Source organism: Caretta caretta, chromosome 1 (genome assembly GCF_965140235.1).
Source record: "Caretta caretta isolate rCarCar2 chromosome 1, rCarCar1.hap1, whole genome shotgun sequence".
Lineage (NCBI taxonomy): Eukaryota > Metazoa > Chordata > Testudines > Cheloniidae > Caretta > Caretta caretta.
In genome coordinates this window covers 283636606-283656907 of record NC_134206.1, presented here as the reverse complement: position 1 = coordinate 283656907, position 20302 = coordinate 283636606, and the positions used below count along the sequence as shown (strand labels likewise).

Here is a 20302-nt window from a genome sequence, read left to right as displayed (position 1 = left end):
AAATCAGTTTCAAGAAAACAAGGGCCGCTATCTAGTTCCACAAGAAAACATAATATGCACATTCCTTTTAAAGTGTGATTAGCAAATATAAAAGACTATAAAGTCTACTAATAGTACATACTCATGCTTTGCATGAGATGGAATACTAATAACAAAATGCCAACTTTTAAAAAAATTGTCAAATCTTCTTAAATATGCACACATACAGTACCGTTTTATTCGTCCAAATGGCCAAGCATTGGCCTTTTGCTGCTATTAAGAGAAATCACTTAACTAATAATCTTAACCCCATTTTAATAGTAGTGGTTCTATCTGAGCTGCAGAACCCATCTTGTTACCTAAAGTTCCATGCAGTTGGGAGTAGGAGCTATCTGCCATATAACAAAAGGCATGCTGCCTCCCTAGTGCCAACAGAAGGGACAGCTGAATAATATCCTTTGTAGCAGTCTGTTATGTGGCATTGGCGTGGAAAAAGCAAATCAAGATCAAAGAACATGCAAAATTGTATTATTGGTATTGGAAATTATTTTCTTAATAAGTTTATTAAGGTTTACCACGACTCAGTTTCCACACAAGCATTCCTTCATTAATTCAATGGCCGCTTAGTGATAATTACACCCAATGTACGAGCATAAGCATATACTCTTGTATTATGTACCCAACAGCAATACAGTTATAAATACTGGCCAAAATACTCTCAACAAGATCAGGCCTGGGAGGGACCTTCCCATCATGGGGTGACTCCAGAGGAATACGGAAATGCACTGACAAAGTACCCCGAGAAAACCTTGCTTTTTTAATACACTATAACAAACAGGTGATGTCATTGTTTGTTGTCAGACCTTACTAACTCCAGATGAAGGAGCTAAGTTTGAACCTTGTCCTCTGCCCCGGTCAAGACAAGATTAATGACTGGGCCTCTTTCTTCAAGGTTTGCATCTTATCTCATTTGGCTGTATTTCTCTTTGACTACCAAACTCCACATTTCTTTATACTAAACTAAACAAACCAATTATTTACCATGCCTGGTGCCCAATTAACTATATTTTCTTTATTTCTGTTACCTCAACCCAAACCTTAAATGAGATAACACTGGTATTTTTAAGGGTCACTACAAGATTAACACAAATAACTTGTGTTTTCTCATGATCTCATCCTTTTACATGCTTCAGTCCTACCACTCATGCTAAAAAATACAAACTCAGTTTGAAACCATAGCCTGCTTAAGCCTAATGTGGGCCTATTTTACTACAGTTGGCAAACTTTTCAAAGTTGGCTGCCTTAATCCTGGGCATCAGAATCCATATTTAGGCAGATCATACAAAAACTGGGGGAGCTATAAATAACGAAGAGCAATCTGGATCGCTTGGTATTCTGGGTGTGAACAAACTATGTATTTTAATACAGCTAAATGGAAACACATAGGAGCAAAGAATGTAGGCCATACTTACAGGATGAGGGAGACTATCCTGAGAAGCAGTGACTCTGAAAAAGATATGGGGGATGTGGTAGATAATCATCTGAATGTGCGCTTCCAGCATGTTGCTGCGGTTAAAGGAGATGGGAATCTGGAGTAGGAGTAGAGAGGTTCTTTTACCTCTGTATTTGGCACTTGTGTGACCCCTGCTGGAATACTGTGTTCAGTTTTGGTGCCCACAAGTTAAGAAGGATGTTGATAAATTGGAGAGGGTTGAGAGAAGAGCCACAAGAGTGGGGAAGTTCTATGGCCTGTGTTGTACAGGAAGTCAGACTAGATGATGAACATGTCCCCTTCTGGCCTTTATACAGGACACATCTTGTGAGAAGCTGCAAAGTTTTGACAAATAAAAATAACATTTTATAAAAGGTTTATTGAAATAAACCAATGTGATTGGTTGTTGCATCCTTACAGCAACTTCAAGCTATGTAGCAAAACTGTTATATTTTGAACAAGCATTCAGTTTCTCCCAAGTATCCTGGTTGAAGAAGTTTTGTGTTATAAAAAAGAAAAGTATGTTGAGAAGTTTATGTACCTTTGTATTCTGTGATTTTTTGGAGGTGGGGGAAAGGGGAGAATTATGAATATTTGCAGTAAACATTTCAGTTTGACTCAGAATTGCCATTGCTGGTTTAACAAAAAGTTTAGGCCTTTTTCTACTGAATCATGAGAATTGTAATGGTTTTTTAAAAATTTTAATACTTTCAGAGGTTTTGTGAAACTGAAGTACTTTGATTTTTCTGATGTAATGTAACATGATGTACCTACATATATACATGTATGTGTGTCTACATACAGTTTAGTCACATGGGGCTTTGTCTTTTGTTGATCCGTATAGGCAACATCACAAAATCATTATTAGTTATTGTGAAAGCTGCTTGAACTGTTGTGTTATACTCCCTTCTACCATACAAAGGAAAACCCCTCTGGGTATATGCATTGCAGATTAGTTGTTTCAGGATCTATGTACAATAAAATCTATTTGGGGAAGGCTCTTAAGAGATAAGTAAGCTTCACAAAGCCTTTCAAAACTATTATTTTATTTTAAAATGGGCTAGAACAAACTTTGGGTTAAATGACACGTTGAGCCTGAAAAAGAAGTATCTTTTGCTTTGTGTCATAACTGTCTGGATATTTTCCAGGTTAACTGGAAAGTTTCTCTAAATCCTGAAGTGTTTTAACATTTCCTAATTGTGGATTAGTTGCTTAGACTTGCAAGTTATGTTTAAAAATAGTTTCTTCCTGCATTTACCTACTGAGACCTGAAGTATGCATTTTGTTTCCCATGGAAGAATTAATGACATGACAAACAGCTATTGGAAATACTTTTTCTATAATGTTTATGGTGTCATTAATTTTTGTATAATAAACATAGAACTTTAAACTCAGATTTAAAGGGATAAGCAATTAAGTTTTTTTAAATATTTAGTTTTAAAGTTTAAATGTATTTTAATGTCAAGGTTTGTTCATATATTTTGTATTTCAAGGTTTGTTCATGTATTTTGTTCTTGATTTTTCATCATAACCATGTTATATTTAATTTACAAAATATACTCAGTTTGGGAGTGGTTTTCAAAATTGTCAAAGTGAACATTGGAGCAAAAGTCCCATTGGAAGTTCTCTTTAAATTCATATTCTTGTCTTTGGTAAATAGGCTTCATTAACAGCATTCTGTTTACATTAGGGTTCATTTATGAATAATGCCCAAAGAATCATCTCAATCATAATGTCAATACTCTGTCAACATAAAATAGCTGAAATGAAACAAATCTGCACCCAAAACTCAGATACCTAGAGGATTTAGAGGGCTTGGGGTGGATGGAAAGAGAAATAAATATTTGATACTTTTTATGATATGACATTTTTATTTAAGGGAAAAGATTTTAAATAGATTTTTATACCATGCATATTATAGCTGACGTATGATGAAATTTTAAGACACTAATTGTTTAATGGAATCTGAATTACCCATTAGGCTTTTAAATTCCTGTTGACCTTGATCTAAGGGATTAACAGCAGCAAAGTATTTTAACATGCATTAAAGTTCATTTTTTTCTGCCAGTATAAATGTCAGACTTTTATTTTCACTTTGCTGTAAAGCTTTTTGTAATTATATGTCCATAAATATCTGTCAAACAGATACGGAAGCCAGTGAGGTCTAAACATTGTGGCGTGTGCAATCGATGTATAGCAAAGTTTGACCACCACTGCCCATGGGTGGGTAACTGTGTAGGTAAGTGATTGCTCAAACATGGAATCTTAACAAATAGAGAGGGGAAAAATACAGTTAGGTCAGTTTGTCCACCCCTTTCTCAGTGCAGGATCGTTCTCTACAGTATATTCCTCTATACATTGTAAATTCTTGTTTTAAATGACCACAGTAACATGGTTTCTGACAACTTCCTGGGAAAGACTATTCTAGGTCTTCAGTTTCACCAAAAGCATCTTGATGTTCAGCCTAAATTTTCTTTCTTTCTGATTCATTGCATTATTCACAGTTCTCTTCTCTGTTACCAATCCACGCATAAGTACTTCTAGCTTTGTTTCTGAGGGCTTATCTATATGGAGCAGAAATGTGCACTGGAGGGGTGTGCACTAACTGACCCATGGTATTCCTGCTGACATGAACTAAAATGTTTGCATCACCAGGCTTTACACAGGCCAGTTCGCATACGACACGTAAGTGTCCTTTAGAAAGCAAACCCCTCTGGTGCACATTTCTGCTCTGTGTAGACAAGTCCTAAGTAAATTGCTTTCATCCCTATTTAAACATTTTATTTCAGCTATAATTATAACAACACATAAACAGTATGCAAGTATGTTTTTGTCAAATATGAACTCTAAAGCAAATCGTTAATCACATTTTCAGATACTTATCAATACAACAGCTTTTTCATTTGCTACAAAAACAAGAGCGCATATACTGACTGCAGTGGTGACTATTCTCTTTAATATATATATGAGGTGAAGCGTGGAGTACTAGGAAATTAAAGCCTGGGTAACAGAGAAACTCACAAACAAGTATTTTCCTTTAGGGAACTGTAGTCAAGTGCTCAATTAATTCTTGCTATGTGTCCGTAGATTCAAAATGGCTTCCCATCTCGGTGGATTTTCTACTCCTGGGGAATTTCTGCACACAAAAAAAAAAATTCTGTGCACAATATTTTAAAATTCTGCACAATTCTGAATAGTTCATTTGTCAAAATGACACGATATAATCATGCCAGTTTCATTTATTTTGGTAAATTATTTCAAAATACCTTCAGCAAGGAAGTCTGAAATAATACAGACAACAAAAAAGATTCAGGAAATGTGTTTTTTTTACGAATAGATTCCTTACTAGGCATATTAATACAGAACTTTGCGTAATAATTCATTTAAACTACAATACAGAACTGTATTTCCTGCACCCCTCAGAAACAGTACAAAGGCTTAGGGGAGTCAGGGGAGCTGAGGGAGAGGGAAGTAATTGCTGGGAAGGATCCTGGCAGTGAACCTGGAGGGTTGTTGCGTGTGGGTGAGAGTATAGAACAATTCTTTTGACTCTCATTCAGTCAGGCACATCTGCCCCCGTACCTCTACCCCATCCCCATGTTTCCCTGCACCACCCTGTCCCCATGTGGCCCTGAAACTGTTCTTTGTAAGCTGTGCACTTGGGTGGCTGCGCAGGAGAGATTCAAGTGCCTCCCAGCTGATTAGCAGAGCGTGCACAACCAGCAGCATGTGTTCGGGTGCACTCTCTCTCACACACACACACACACACACACACACACACTCTCTCTCTCTCTCTCACACACAGAGTCTCTGTGTCTCTCACACTCACCTTCTAACATATACTTGAGGTACTTCCAACATCATTCCTCATATATTCTTTGCTTATAAAAACAACATTACAACATGTTTACAGATGAAGGAAGCTGTTTGATTTTGGAGGAAGGAAGTGCCTTGTGTGCTTGTTCTAATTTGTATGTTTGGGTTTTCTGCTTCTGCTTATTTATTTGTTCATTTCACTTGTTAAAAGCACTTGATTATTTTTTGCCTCTGGAGGAAGCTCTTGGTTTAATCGGCAAAATATTTGACATAAATGACCAATTAAGTGCTCTGCTTCTTGGATACTGAGGGACACATCTTTTGTAGCCTATTATCGTCTGCAGTGTCTGTGTGGTTAGTGCACATCCTTGGGTCATTGGAGTGCTGTACTAGTGAACGTATTCTACAAATTGAGGGAAAGTTGAGAAGTTCCGAATAGTGTATATATACAAATAAACGTATCACAATATTAGAAATGCATCTATCAGGTATATTAACACATGTAAAAGTGGTTTCATTTTGAGCAAATGCTGTTATGGTATGGTATGGTATGGGTCATTCACTCAATTTTAAATTCAATTACAAGTAGAATTTTTTAAATTTCATTCATTAATATAACCAGTTTTTTTAACAACTTGTTTAACCTAAATTGTTGTCTATCCATCTTTTGTATGTTTTCTTTTCAGTTGGCTGTCAAGCAGTTTAAGGTCAACTTTTCCTATACCTTTAATTGTCAAAACAGGATGTGGATTTTTGTCCAGATTTCTATTTTCTGTCCGTCTTATTAAAAATACCTGCCCTCTGCTGCCAAGAAACAAAAGTAATTCAGTATTTTTGAGACATACCAAAACAGTTTTTGAGCTCTTCCTGGCTCTGCAACAGCTGTTAACTAACCAGTTCCTAAAGCTGTGTTGATATCAATAAAGCAGATCGTAAATTACACAAGCGTGTGTGAATTTCAGCTGCAGTATGGTAGGAGCACAGAAAAATAAAACAATGTTTGGCCCTACTGAAAGGGCAAAGTTGTAAGGGAGAAAAACACCTATTTTCAAGCTTCTAAGAAGTCATATAGATTTTACAGACTAATGTAATGTTTCTGGAGAGTAATGTTTCCATATAAAGTAATTAGCAGTGTTGTGTTAAAATAATTTAAATTGAATTCTCATGTACATCAGCCCTCAAGCGTATTACTGACCTTTTCTCAAGGTGGAAGAAATTAATTCCTGTTGTTTGTGTTCATCTTTAGGGGCAGGGAACCATCGCTATTTTATGGGCTATCTGTTCTTTTTGCTTTTTATGATCTGTTGGATGATTTATGGCTGTATCTCTTGTGAGTAAATTTTTTCTTAATTGTTTTTAAGTACAATATTTCATTTAGTTCCTCCTATGAGTGTTTGCACTATCAGAGTTATACTTTGATACCATTTTTGTATTGGGATCATAGAATATCAGGGTTGGAAGGAACCTCAGGAGGTCATCTAGTCCAACCCCCTGCTCAAAGCAGGACCAATCCCCAACTGAATCATCCCAGCCAGGGCTTTGTCAAGCCTGACCTTAAAAACCTCTAAGGAAGGAGATTCCACCACCTCCCTAGGTAACCCATTCCAGTTACCTCCAGGAATTGAGGTTTGCTTTAGTAACTGCCCAGTTTAGGTGTTCTAGAATAGAAGAATACCTAGTTATTACAGAAAAAATATCTAATTAAGAATTCTATGTAGTCCTTGTTACTATTATTCCATGCCCTTCATTAACTTACTATCATCTCTGTGAATTTAAATTACAGCTGCTTAGAAAAGGAGGGAGAAATTGGGAAGATTTTTGCAAATTATTTCCATATTTCATTTCAAAAATTGCCCTTTGTCAGTTTTCTGATCAGTTCAAATTTAAATAGTACATTGATATATAGAAAAAATGTGTGATCTGAGGATTTTATATGATTTTTAAATCTATAATTTTTTTTCCTCTTCCAGACTGGGGAATCCACTGTGAGACTACTTACACAAAGGATGGATTGTGGACATATATTACACAAATTGCCACCTGTTCACCTTGGATGTTTTGGATGTTTCTAAATAGTGTGTTTCATTTCATGTGGGTGGCTGTGTTACTCATGTGTCAGATGTATCAGGTATGAAAAGGCACTTTATTTGTTACTTATTATAGTCAACCCTGAATATTAAAAGTAAATTTGCATTCCCGTTACATCAAATATTCCTTTTCAGTTTACTTAACATTGTTATAAAACAAGGTTCAGTGATCACAGAAACAAGGTTTGCAGAGGGAATAGAAAGCTGATTGTGTTGTCAGTCATAGGGGTTGCCTCATTTAGGATAGGGAGGGGATCTAGGGTCACCAAGCAAAAGGGGAATTGTTTTATTGGGATTTGAAAGAGTGTGAAGTTATTTGTATACATGTACAAATGATCATTTTAGTAAGAGTGAAAGGGATCAGAAGTCTCTATTCAGTAGCTCCCTTGACAGCCATACAAGTGAAGATAGTTTAAATAGGACAGTCATTGAATTAGATTATAAGGCTTTCTTCAATCACTTTTGGCTGACATTTTCTTGGTTTGAAACCTTGGATAATTTTTTTCAAAAGTGCCTAAGTCACATGTTTAAGAGCAATTCAGGCACTTAGGCTCCTAAATCCCATTGACTTTCAATGAGACTTAGCCTCCTAAGTCACTTTTCAAAATGGGACTTAGGCTCTTCAGTCACTTAAGTGCTTTTGAAAACTGTACCCTTATTTCATATTACATGGTAAAGCCTGTTGCAAATTATTAGTGCTTCTAAATGGCACTCAAAGAGATTTAAATGCTGATACTCTTTCACTTATCACCTTCATGACGCTCCTAGCTTTTAGTGGAGCAGTCATCAGGAACTTGAGACTGCTTGGCTTGTCTACATGGCACGGCACCGCTCTCTAGAGGGGTGTGATTTATAAAGCACTCTAACATGTTGTGGTCTAATTGCCCCAGGTAGACCCTGCTGGCATGCTCTAAAAGGTATCTAATTTGCATCTGCATAGTCTTTTTCAAAAATTCAGTGCAATGGTTTATATGTCAACAGTAACTGTTCATTGTTAATGATTTTAGCAGAAGCTTCCAGCTAAATTGACTCCCACCGGGGTCCTCCCAGGTGCTGAGGTCCCCAACTTACCAAACTTCCAGCTTTTTCCTCTTACAACATTTTCCATGTAGTTCCTTGTCATAAAAAAAAACTAGGACTGTCAAGCGATTAAAAAAATTAATTGCGTTGTTAAACAATAATAGAATACCACTTATTTAAATATTTTTGTATGTTTTCTACATTTTCAAATATATTGATTTCAAATACAACACAGAATACAAAGTGTACAGTGCTCACTTTATATTTATTTTTAAAACAAATATTTGCACTGTAAAAAACAAAATAAATTCACCTAATACAAGTACTGTAGTACAATCTCTTTATCATGAAAGTTGAACTTACAAATGTAGAATTATGTGCAAAAAAAACCCCTTCATTCAAAAATAAAAAAATGTAAAATTTTAGAGCCTACAAGTCCACTCAGTCCTACTTCTTATTCAGCCAGTCGCTCAGACAAACAAGTTTGGTTACAATTTGCAGGAGATAATGCTACTGGCTTCTTGTTCACAATGTCACCTGAAAGTGAGAACAGGCATTCGCATGGCACTGTTGTAGCCGGCGTTGCAAGATATTTACGTGCAAGAAGTGCTAAAGATTCATATGTCCCTTCATGTTTCAACCACCATTCCAGAGGACTTGCATCCAGGCTGATGATGGGTTCTTCTTGATAAAGATCGAAAGCAGAGCAGACTGAAGCATGTTCATTTTCATCATCTGAGTCAGATGCCACCAGCAGAAAGTTGATTTTCTTTTTTGGTGTTTCAGGTTCTGTAGTTTCCATATCAGAGTGTTGCTCTTTTAAGATTTCTTAAAGTGTGCTCCACACCTCGTCCCTCTCAGATTTTGGAAGGCACTTCAGAATCTTAAAACTTGGGTCGAGTGCTGTAGCTATTTTTAGAAATCTCACATTGGTACCTTCTTTGCATTTTGTCAGATCTGCTGTGAAAGTATTCTTAAAATGAACATGTGCTGGGTCATCATCCGAGACTGCTATAACATGAAATACATGGCAGAATGCGGGTAAAACATAGCAGGAGACATACAATTCTCCCCCAAGGAGTTCAGTCACAAATTTAACAAACACATAAATTTTTAATGAGCATCATCAGCATGGAATGGTGGCCAAAGCATGAAGGGTTATACAAATGTTTTGCGTATCTGGCATGTAAATACCTTGCAACTCGGGCTACAAAAGTGCCATCCAAACACCTGTTCTCACTTTCAGGTGACATTGTAAATAAGAAGCTGGCAGCAGTATCTCCCATAAATATAAACAAACTTTTGTCTTAGCGATTGGCTTGACAAGAAGTAGGACAGAGTGGATTTGTAGGCTCTAAAGTTTTACATTGTTTTGTTTTTGAGTGCAGTTATATAGCAAAAAATTTCTACATTTGTAAGTTACAGTTTCCCGGTAAAGAGATTACACGATAGTCCTTATATGAGGTGAATTGAAAAATACAGTTTCTTTTGTTTATCACTTTTACAATGCAAATATTTGTAATAAAAATAATAATATAAAGTGAGCACTGTACACTTTGCATTCTGTGTTGCAATAGAAATCAATATATTTGAAACTGTAGAAAAGCATCCAAAAATATTTAATAAATTTCAGTTGGTATTCTGTTTAACAGTGTGATTAATTTTTTTTAATCACAATTAGGTTTTTTTAGTTAATCATGTGATTAATTGACAGCCCTAAAAAAACCCTGTGGCACAGGGAAAATATAGAGGAATAAAATAAATTTAATTTGATATCAAAATAAATTATAGATGCAATACTGTACTACTTGTATTATTCAATTTCATCTTAATTTAGTAAAAACATTCATCCTTAGTTTAGCAGAAACTGCCACAGAATTTCCAGTTTCTCCTACTGGAACACACAGATATGAATGGCTTTGCCACAGAAGTTGCATTTAGCTTGCAGCAGAGTATGTGTTGCCTACCCCTAGACTATAGGTTTGTCTACATTGGGAAACTAGCCCATTGCTGATAGTGGTTGTCAGTAGTAGGTCTTCACTGTCTCTTTTTCAACTCGTGTTTGCAAACTGTTTAATTGCTTGTGTAATGGGACAAAAATATTTAACACCATTGCAGAAGGCAGGAGTGAAACATGATTAAAACAGTTCAGTACTGTGAGTGCATACAAGTTGTGTAAGTCTGGTCTCAGTTATGCATTGTATAACTAACTGGACAAAACCTTTTCAATGGAATCTACACTAATAGTTAAACAGTTTCCAGCACCAGTTGAGGGGACCCATTGTTGTTAACTATTGTCAGCAGTGGTGATTTTCCTAGTACATATATAGTCTAAAAATAGTAAGTTGGGTCTACATATTGTTAGCTCAATGCAAAATTAGTTCAGGCTCTTGGCTGGTTACATAAGATAAAAGTAATAGAACTACAAATGCATATAATAAAGAAATAAATTGTGTGTATTTGCTGTAGATCAGAGTAGTTACAGATGAGATCCAGTTTTGTAAACCTAACTTTACTCTTCCAAAAAAGTCTATGTATACATCTCTGTAAAGTACAATACAAAACATCAAAGTTGATATTATGCAGGTAATATTTCTTATACCAAGAACTATATTAATTTTTCAAAGTCAATAGGTTATTTACGTATATTTTGGTATAGTTTGTGGAAAGGATGGTGGCAGTTATAAATCCATTCTTAAAGCTCTCAAAAATGATAATGGGAGGCATACACATGCATGGGAGGATTGAACAGACATCTAGACAAGGAAAGAGCTATGCAACTGTTCCATTGGGAAAAGAGTACTCCTGAAAGGATTCTGCGCCAAAAAAATTAATAATCCTGCAAAATTCTCCATATTTATTTGTCAAAATAATGCAATATAATCAGACCAGTTTCAATTGTTTTGGTAATTTATTTAAACTACAATACAGAAAAAAGTCACAATAACTATTCAACATTACCTGAACACATGAAAGATAAGTTACAAACACTTGGTAACTGATACCCTGCATTCCAGTTATAATCCTGGATTGTCATTTAAATTACATTACAGAACACCAAACGGGGGGGGGGGGAGAAAAAGTAGAATGTCATTTTAAATTGCTCAGACTTTCACACATGAAAGTCATTCAGCTTTGCTAATCATTGTCCTGGACCTGGCTGGGTACTTTGGGAAGTGCTTGGTTCTGATTGTCCTGACATTGTATTGACTGCTTGGTAAATATTTTATTTGCCCTCAGTCTTGTTTTTTTTTTTTTTTTAAATGGATAAGTAAAATAAATTCTGAGCTGTAATCTAACTAACTCCATTGTGCCACTTTGGCACAGGAAAAAACACATAGATCTTCCTAGCTGATTCCCTTACTGTCACTCTGGCAATGTAGTGGCCTTAAAACTTTTAGAGGTTTTATGCTCCTGGGGGAATTGTCTGAGAATGGGAACAGTTAACTAACGATAGGAACGTTAACAATATTACTGTGCAGGCAGGCTGCTACATTTCTGCCTCCAGGACAGTCTACCTCATGCATAATAAAAAGCCCTACCCCTCCACGCCAGGTGAGCCTTAGTAGCAAGTGAGAGGGACAGAGTTTCTCTCACTTGTTGGCAGGCACACACGCCTAGCCCCACCCACTGATGGTGATCAACGTCTCCCACACAGGCACTTCTTTCCCCCCCCAGTGATTTGCATGTCTGAGTCTGCTACAGGCACACTGGAACACATGCGTTGCCAGGGAAGAGGTGTATGTCCCCCTGCAGATTTCTTTTGCATTTTTCTGTGCCCGGCGGGGTGGGGCACAGAAATATGCGGACCATATAAATTCTCTGCCCCTAGAGAGGTGCAGAATTCTGTCAGGAGTAAAAGATGCACTATACTGAAACAATTTTCATGCATTTTGTGCGTTTTCCTCACTAAGAATCACTGAGTATTCACGTATCCCACTGAAATCAATGAATATGTTCACATAATATGTAATTCTAGAAATAGAATTAGATTCTTTGAATTTTCTCACACTAAAGATCTCTTGTGATCAGACATTTAGCTTTTCCTTTGAATGCAATTGTCAGTCTTCCTTCCCAGATACCTCATTACCATGTCTGACCAGCACTCTTGTAACACAGACTGAAACTCTAACCAATACCCAAAACAGTAGCATGGATGAACAATCTGTCTGAGTAGTCTTGGAATGAGCCAAACAGTTCAATATGTTCTGTGGGGGCTGGGATCTGTATTTCAAATGTTCCCATGTCTGCCCATCTAATGAGACCATTGTGTGTTTTGCACAATCTGTCAGTACAAAAGCCAAAGGAGGAAAGTTTATTAAAATATCCTAACAAAATCATAGGCCAAGTGTTTGTAGTTAATGGAATTATCAACTACAGGTTTAGACAGGAAAATAATATTCAAATACATCACATTAGCTGTATTTTCCTTATCTATTCTAACAGTCTTATCACAAAGTCTCTTCACAAGGGCTTAGTTACCACTTCAGTGTTTCCCGTTATATCAGAAATAAGATCCACACTCCAAACTTTGAAGTAAACTATCAGGCATCTCAGCTTTTTCCTTCTCTCCTGTAACGATGATTTAGAGCAACCACAAATATAGATTCCAAGTTTATACTTGTGAACCAGGGCCACCACACTACCTTCCAGTGGGATTTCCTGCCCAAGATAAATGAGCCAGGGTGACCATATCTATTCAGTGTGGCTTCCAAACCAATATAAAGCACCAGAGTACTAAAGCAATGTGAACATACAACTTTCCAATGTGCCTTCCAATCCCCAATAATCCCAGGATCCATTAAACTCCATACATAAATTACTTTAGAATGGGATATGTTGGTAGATATTTCTTCAAATTCTATGGAACCTGGAAGAACACTTTTCTCACGGTGCCTCATGAAATGCTTTACACCCTTAAATGTGATGAAGACAAAGTTATTATAATTGTAGTATTTAATACTATTTACAAGGCAGAAAACATGCAGTGTAGGAAATATGAAAAATGAAACGTGCAATAACTTCATTATTAAATGTGTCCAAATAATTATTTTTACGATTGTGTGAAGGAAGATAAAAGGTAACTTAAAAGAACTTGCCAAAATCTGTTCTTAGAGATCCTAACTTGGCCTTTCTTAGGAGCTTTGTTCTCTGCTTTTTTAACTCCACAGCCCGTCTCTTGATTCCTCTTTGATGGCTTGAAAGTAAAGTTGACTGATCCCTTGATTGACCATTCTGATGGGATCACTCTCCTATCATTCTTTACCACTCTCTGTCCTGTCTTCCAAACAGCTTCCTTATTCCCTGGAGAAGATTAAAAGACCTAGCCAAGATTTTCAAAAATGGTTTCCTAAAGTTAAACTCCTAAATAAGTGGCTTGATTTTTTAAAAGAGAATATGAGTACTCAGGAGTTCTCATTCATTTTTGAAAATCAGGCCTCTTCCTGGAGAACCTGGCCATAGGTGCCTAACTTTAGGCTTTCATTTTTTTTAAATCATGTCCTCTTTCTTTAGATACCTGTCTGTTAAAGGGACAAAACTTCAGTATATCCAGAAAAGGCAAGTAAACCTGAGTGTAATTTCCTGAATGCTCAGGATTCTCAGACCTGGCTTGTTGATCCCATAACATGGGGCTGAGTTACCATATGACACTAAGAATTCTAACGTTTTAGCTTATGATAGTGCTCCTAATTGTTAAGGGAGTTCTACTACTTTTGTTTCCAGTGTTGCACATGCAATACACTACAGTAAATCCAGGCCTTGCATAATTGAAGACTTCTTCAGACTCCCCCTTTTTAAGACAAAACAATGATGGAGTAGTTGCTGAAAACTGTTAACTCTGCTTGAGCCAAGTGACCCATGCAGAAGGTGCTTTCAGCCCAATTTATTATTTCTTTTAGGGGAAAAAATTACAAAAATATCTCACAGTTACTTTAAGTATCAGCGCCAAGAAGGAAGAAAAGTTGTTTCAAAATTGTTTAAGATAATTCCTAAATATCTACTATAATAAAAATAATTGCTTATCTTATTTATTATCTCCAATATAGATTATTAGGGATTTTTCTTCTGGATATCGAGATTTATTAAAAATGAAAACTACTACACAATTTGACACAGCTGGTTCTGTTCACTCAAGAAAGACTCGAATAACGCAGGTGGTTGAAATGTACAGGCAGAGTGATGCAGCTTGCATTGTGTGTGGTCCCACACTAAACAGCCCTGTGGAGTTTTTTTTCCAGCCTTTCTCTCTCCTGGTTTGCCTTAAATTTTGGAAATTCTAAGTGTTTGTTTGCGTATCTCCCATCTTTTCTAGATATCTTGTTTAGGTATCACTACCAATGAAAGGATGAATGCAAGACGATACAAGCACTTTAAAGTCACAACAACATCTATTGAAAGCCCATTCAAGTAAGTTTATAAAAATGTGTAAAACGCTATTTCTCATATGGATAGCCAAACCACAAATGAACTTCACAACTGAATGCTGAAAACTGTCTTCCATATGCTGATAGGATCCCAAAAATTCAGTTTTTAAAAGCTGAATTTGAACAGCTATTTTTACCATAAGCTAATGTATCTGATTATGGAAAGTGACTTATAATTACTATTAATATTTCTAAATGAATCCAGCCATTGATGATTTAACATAAAATAATTTTTGCTCCCAGGAGGGTAATAGTCTTTCTCTTGGTAAAAAAAATAGAAAGCACCTTCCTTGTAGGGGATGCTGCTACTTCACTAAGTTTGTTTTTGTGCTAGTAAAAGGACTTTCCTTCAACATTTCTTCTCAAGTCCCACCATGCAAACGAAATTAGCAAGTGAGACTAGTAACATGACTTCTTGTGGTCATGACCTTTCTAGAGATGCAGCACAGCCGCAATCAGATCTCTTTTTGTCTGGGGAACACAAGGCTGTGCCCAGAGCAGATGCAATGTATTGCTTTCCTCATGATTTCAAATTCCACATCCTGTAGCCATTTCTATCAGCTTAGGAGCTTTTAGAGGATGTGCTTCTTAAAATGATGAAACGAGTGTTTGAACTGACTAAATAAGCACTGCCTACAAGATGGAGCAAAGGTGTCAACCACGGATGGTTTACTCAATGTCCTTTCAGGAATTCAGATATTCTCGTTGTTACTTCTGATCTTTCTAGTCTACATCCTGTTACCTAAGTTTTAATTTCCAGAAAATCAAGGCCTACTCAGCTTCAGTGTAATTACAAGCAAAAAGAAACTTTCTGATGAAAAATCAATTTCCTTCCTGAGATTTTTTTACATATTAGAGACTGTAAAACTTTAAGAAATTGACAATGAGCTCTATGATGTAACAGCTGTTGGACTTGGAAGCTATCACTCTTGTCTAGGTCCACAGAGATGTGTATACTCTATATTTTGTAGTGTTCAGGGGTTCACACTGATCTTTGATCTGTAGCCTATGAACCACCACATAATCTGAAGACCAGTATTAATTAAATTGAAGGTGATCCTGGGAGGACAATCACTTCATATTCATGTCTGGCACTTCTTAATGATGCAACGATTCCTTTTGGATAGGGGACTTACGAAGTTATCCATGCCTTTGCCACTTCCAGAATGGAACCATTCTGCCACTTCCAGAATGGTTCCAATACACTCTGTGTGGGACTAGCTTTCAAGACCACTCTGAAACTTCAGCTAGCGTAAAATGTGGCCGCCCAGTTAGCAATGTTTGTGGCATGGAATATATTACACCTGTGCACTGCAGATTACCTTGGCTTCCAGTTCATCAATGGGTGTAGTTCAAGGTGTTGATTTTTGTCTATAAATCTCTACATAGTTTGTGTCTTAGCTTCTTCATACTCTGTACTTTGGAAGCTCTTGTTCTCATATTTCCCTAAATTTCAATGTTATTTGTGATCTTAGTGGATGGCACTGATCTCTGAACTTTGCTTTCCTGTTGGTTCAACAGAGCATGACCTTCAGGATGCATTGTAATGCCTGTTTTATTGGTTCAAACTATTTATTGCCTGTGGTGGGGTAGAGATTGGTTCCTGGTTCAGGAATTTCTCTTGAGCTGATTCAGTTTTGTTATTTTTGAGTTCATGTAATTTTACAGTCTATGCTTAGAAGTTGTAATATTCACATATTATAAAATGGAAAAAATAAAATAGGATTATCTGAGATTAAAGGCAGGATAATGCTGCAATTCTTTTTATTTAATGTTCTGTTGTTGCTATTGTTTGCTTTGTCTATCAAATATATTCTAGTAAGTCTTTATTTCCCTCTCATTTTTTCTTAACTTTAAGATAGGATGATGTCCAGTCATTGTTGTATAACCCTGGCATACTTGGGGAATGGCTGATTTAAGGTTAAAGAGTCAGTTGTGCTCTCAGAGATTCAGCGTCCACTTTGGGTTTTCTACATTTGGGGAACTTTTTGGAGAGCAAGCAGACATGGTAAATTTGGAGGTAGACAAACTTGCACTATGCTAAGTGAATTGTGATGTTACTTACTAACATATGTCGTCTTGTTTGGTTTTTTTTAGCCATGGATGTATAAGGAATATTATAGACTTCTTTGAATTCAGATGCTGTGGTCTCTTTCGTCCTGTTATTGTGGACTGGACAAGGCAGTATACAATAGAATATGACCAAACTTCAGGAGCAGGCTACCAGCTAGTGTAGCACCACCTTCGTCCTGTGAGCATACCATATCTGAGTGGTGCCTGAAAATTTCTCTCTCTCGAATCCACATCCTTTGAACCGTAGCATGCTATGTGTAGGGCTAATGATGAATCTTACGATACCTTCTCTTTATCAGAGTTTTATTAACAAAGGTAAAAATGGACAGAATAAACTGCCAACCCTGATAAGGAAGAGGAGGAAGATCAAAAAGGGATTTTAACCATTCTTAACATGAGAATTATTCACAACAACATATTCACTGCATTTGTTGTTGGATTTTTTATTTAACACCTTTTACAAAGGAGCATGAGATTATTAAAGTATTGACATACCTAGTCATGTTGTGCTGAACAGAAATATTAATTTCCCAATTTGAATAATTCCACTGGAGCAAGAATCTGGAGTCTAAAACTAAATTTCACAATGCAGTCAGACTTCATTAAGATTGCTGCATTTAAGTTCCTGTAATGTGATTTTATATTGATTTTCTGTAGTATTATGTACATGGGAAAATGTGCATTTCAATACTGTGATTAAAATCATGTGGTTTTATTGGGGATCCACTGTAATGTGTTAAGCTTCGGAAGCAGGGCACATGAGGATAATATAATGTTCACAAATAAGTGTGTTACCTATATTTTATGGCTATCAGCAGTTATGGCCATCTGTTTCCGGTACAGTGAAATACTTGTAATAACCTTGTTTCGAGGTTGTATAGTCTGAAAATAAACAGTTGCACAAGTAAGTAAAGCTCTTCTGTCGAAGTTAAAGCCCTGCTTAAGTGCATGATATACCTTTTAAAAATAGACCACAATATATACTATATGATATTCAGCAAAAAATAAAACAGAATTTAATTTGATATCTTTGAACAAATGATATAAGCCATTTAATACTAAGAGTGATCCAGTATAATATATTGCATAGTGACTGGAAAGGTTTGAAGAGAAGTTGTATAGGGGTACCAAAGATGTGAATGCAAAATCTTAGTAATGGAAAAGAAAGGTTTATAACCGTTTTAAATTCCATGTGATTGCAAAACAAATCGTGAAAACTGACTAAAACACTCATTTTCTTTGCATATAAAATGATTGAATCCAAGCTTAAGTAAAGTGTGATCTCTGTTAATAGCACATATGAATGGAAAATCTAATAGGACATTCTGAAGAAGATGGTATGTCAGCAAGTGGAAATCACCCTTGAGATTTTTTTCTGTTAAGTTCTCACACTGCAAATATGTTTGAAAGGTAAGGAATGATCTGAAATCTCATTCCAAATGGGCTTTTTGTTTTTGAATGTGATGCACTGATTTTCTGTTATGGCGTTTTCCTATACTCATGGTGAATTATTCACTGTTTCCTTAACTATTGTTTACAGAGAGACTGAGACTTGGATTAGTTCTCTTTTAAGTGCTGTAGCAACCTAGTGGTTCGAGAAATCTGTGAAGGGAGTTTTCAGAGGGGACCTGAAAGTAGTTGATGAGACCACTGTAAAGAATGTGTATCTGTATATAAATAATTTATCAAATAGTTTTCTCTTTGTGAGTGCGTGTTAGTATATTTAAGGTTGCTCATTTCATTTTATCAACCAAAAAGTGTAGGAAGATATCTAATGAGCTTTTAGTGATGTTCAATATTGCTGTTAATAGGCGTTATACCCTGCAAATTCACTGCATGTTTGATGCTTGGCAAAATTAGCATTCTCTGTAATATGCAGATTACAAGTATAAAAGCAATCTAGTGGTATTCCAGCCCCTTGCCTTAGTAAGAGGAGCAGTGAAACTGTAAATAGGTGATGTTCAGTATTTGCAAGTAGACATTTTTTTCTTTATCTGTTTCTTTGAACACAAGACACTCGCATAGTTTGCAAGTACCAGATATCAAGATTTACAGAAACGTAACGTTAGTGTACTTGAACGTTTAATGCTGGGGGAAAAATCAACATTATCTTTTATACAATATTTGGGAGGAGTTGGTTACAGGGTGGCAAGAGGTTTGTGCCATTTTGTCAGAATTTAGAATTATAACAATTATTCTGTTAACATGAACAAAAACAAATGACACCATTATTCATCTTTTTAATTTCTAAATGGGAAAAAAAGCAGGAATAAGCCTTCAAAATTTCATTACTTATTTTACAATCAAAGGTAATGTTCTGCACCTCCAGGAAAAACTTTTTTCCCGTTTCTATTTGGGGTTGGCTGACATAAAGAACTTCAATCAATTGACAGTGTTTAGTAAATACCTTTCATAGCACCAGTCATCTGATGTTTAAAGTACATTATTATTTTAGTTGTCCAATTAACTAACAAAGTCTGTGTACCAGAATGTTTGCAAAACAAGGGTGGACTTTGGTGGTAATATGAGGTTAATTTTGCAGTTTTTAATTGAGCATAGCTCCCTAGTGGGAGTTATGCTTCATTATGCTTCATTCACAGTTTGGCTAATAGAAAATATAATAGGTTTAGAATCAACTTACAAATGTCCTGGATTTAGGGCATATAAATAATTCTAATACAAAGAGTTAATTATCTTGAGGAATACTGAGACCTATGACCTGAAACCATCCGAATGGGAAAAGCCATCTTTGCAGCCTTTTTCTGTCAAGTAAACTATTAAACTTACAATTTGCGTATTACAGCAAAACTACATCACTTCCAAAACTTCATGAAGCTGATCCAGACTGAAATCAGATCAGCTTTATCTCATCTAGGTTGAGTAAATGGAAATTTTGTCTCAGCCCTAAACATGTGCTGTTTCTTTGCAGGTTTCTGTGTTCTTTGGTGTCCACCAGATTTTCTTTTTGAAAATTAATATGCATAAAACAGCATCATTACATTTTAAGCTTATGGATACATTGTTTTGTATTTTATTTATAACTGTGCCAAGTATCATTTTACTACTGTCAGGATCTTGATGTATTACATGGTGAACAAAAATCTGTAAAATGTTTAATAAATTAGCTCTCCTTACATAAATTAAATCTGTGAAATTTTTGTAAGTTATTAATCAAATAAATATTGACTCTTAGTTTCAGTGTTTGTCTTGACTTTTTGTGTCACACTAAGTTTATTCAATAAGCTGTCTAGCTCCATCAGCAATATGGTTGAACAGTTGTCTCATGACAGGGTCTAAATGAACTTATGGTGCAGCACAACACATTTCCAGATGTTATTTTGTCCAATGTAATTCTGAAGAGAGGATAATATAATTGTTTTCTACAGTGTTTTGAAAAAGAAAATAGCAAT

General features: G+C 36.0%; 1 protein-coding gene across 3 annotated transcripts in view; it reads left to right on the top strand.

Moving 5' to 3' along the window:
• The window catches only part of ZDHHC17 (zDHHC palmitoyltransferase 17), a 138696-nt gene extending 118612 nt beyond the window's left edge, over positions 1-20084 (top strand). For all 3 annotated transcript variants that reach the window (XM_048835718.2, XM_048835719.2, XM_048835717.2), the window contains 5 exons: positions 3617-3710; positions 6534-6617; positions 7258-7415; positions 14708-14802; positions 16917-20084. In XM_048835718.2, coding sequence (XP_048691675.1) covers positions 3617-3710; positions 6534-6617; positions 7258-7415; positions 14708-14802; positions 16917-17055 — 570 coding nt within the window. In that variant the 3' untranslated portion in view covers positions 17056-20084. The remainder of the gene's footprint in view (positions 1-3616; positions 3711-6533; positions 6618-7257; positions 7416-14707; positions 14803-16916) is intronic.
• The last annotated feature ends 218 nt before the right edge of the window (positions 20085-20302 follow it).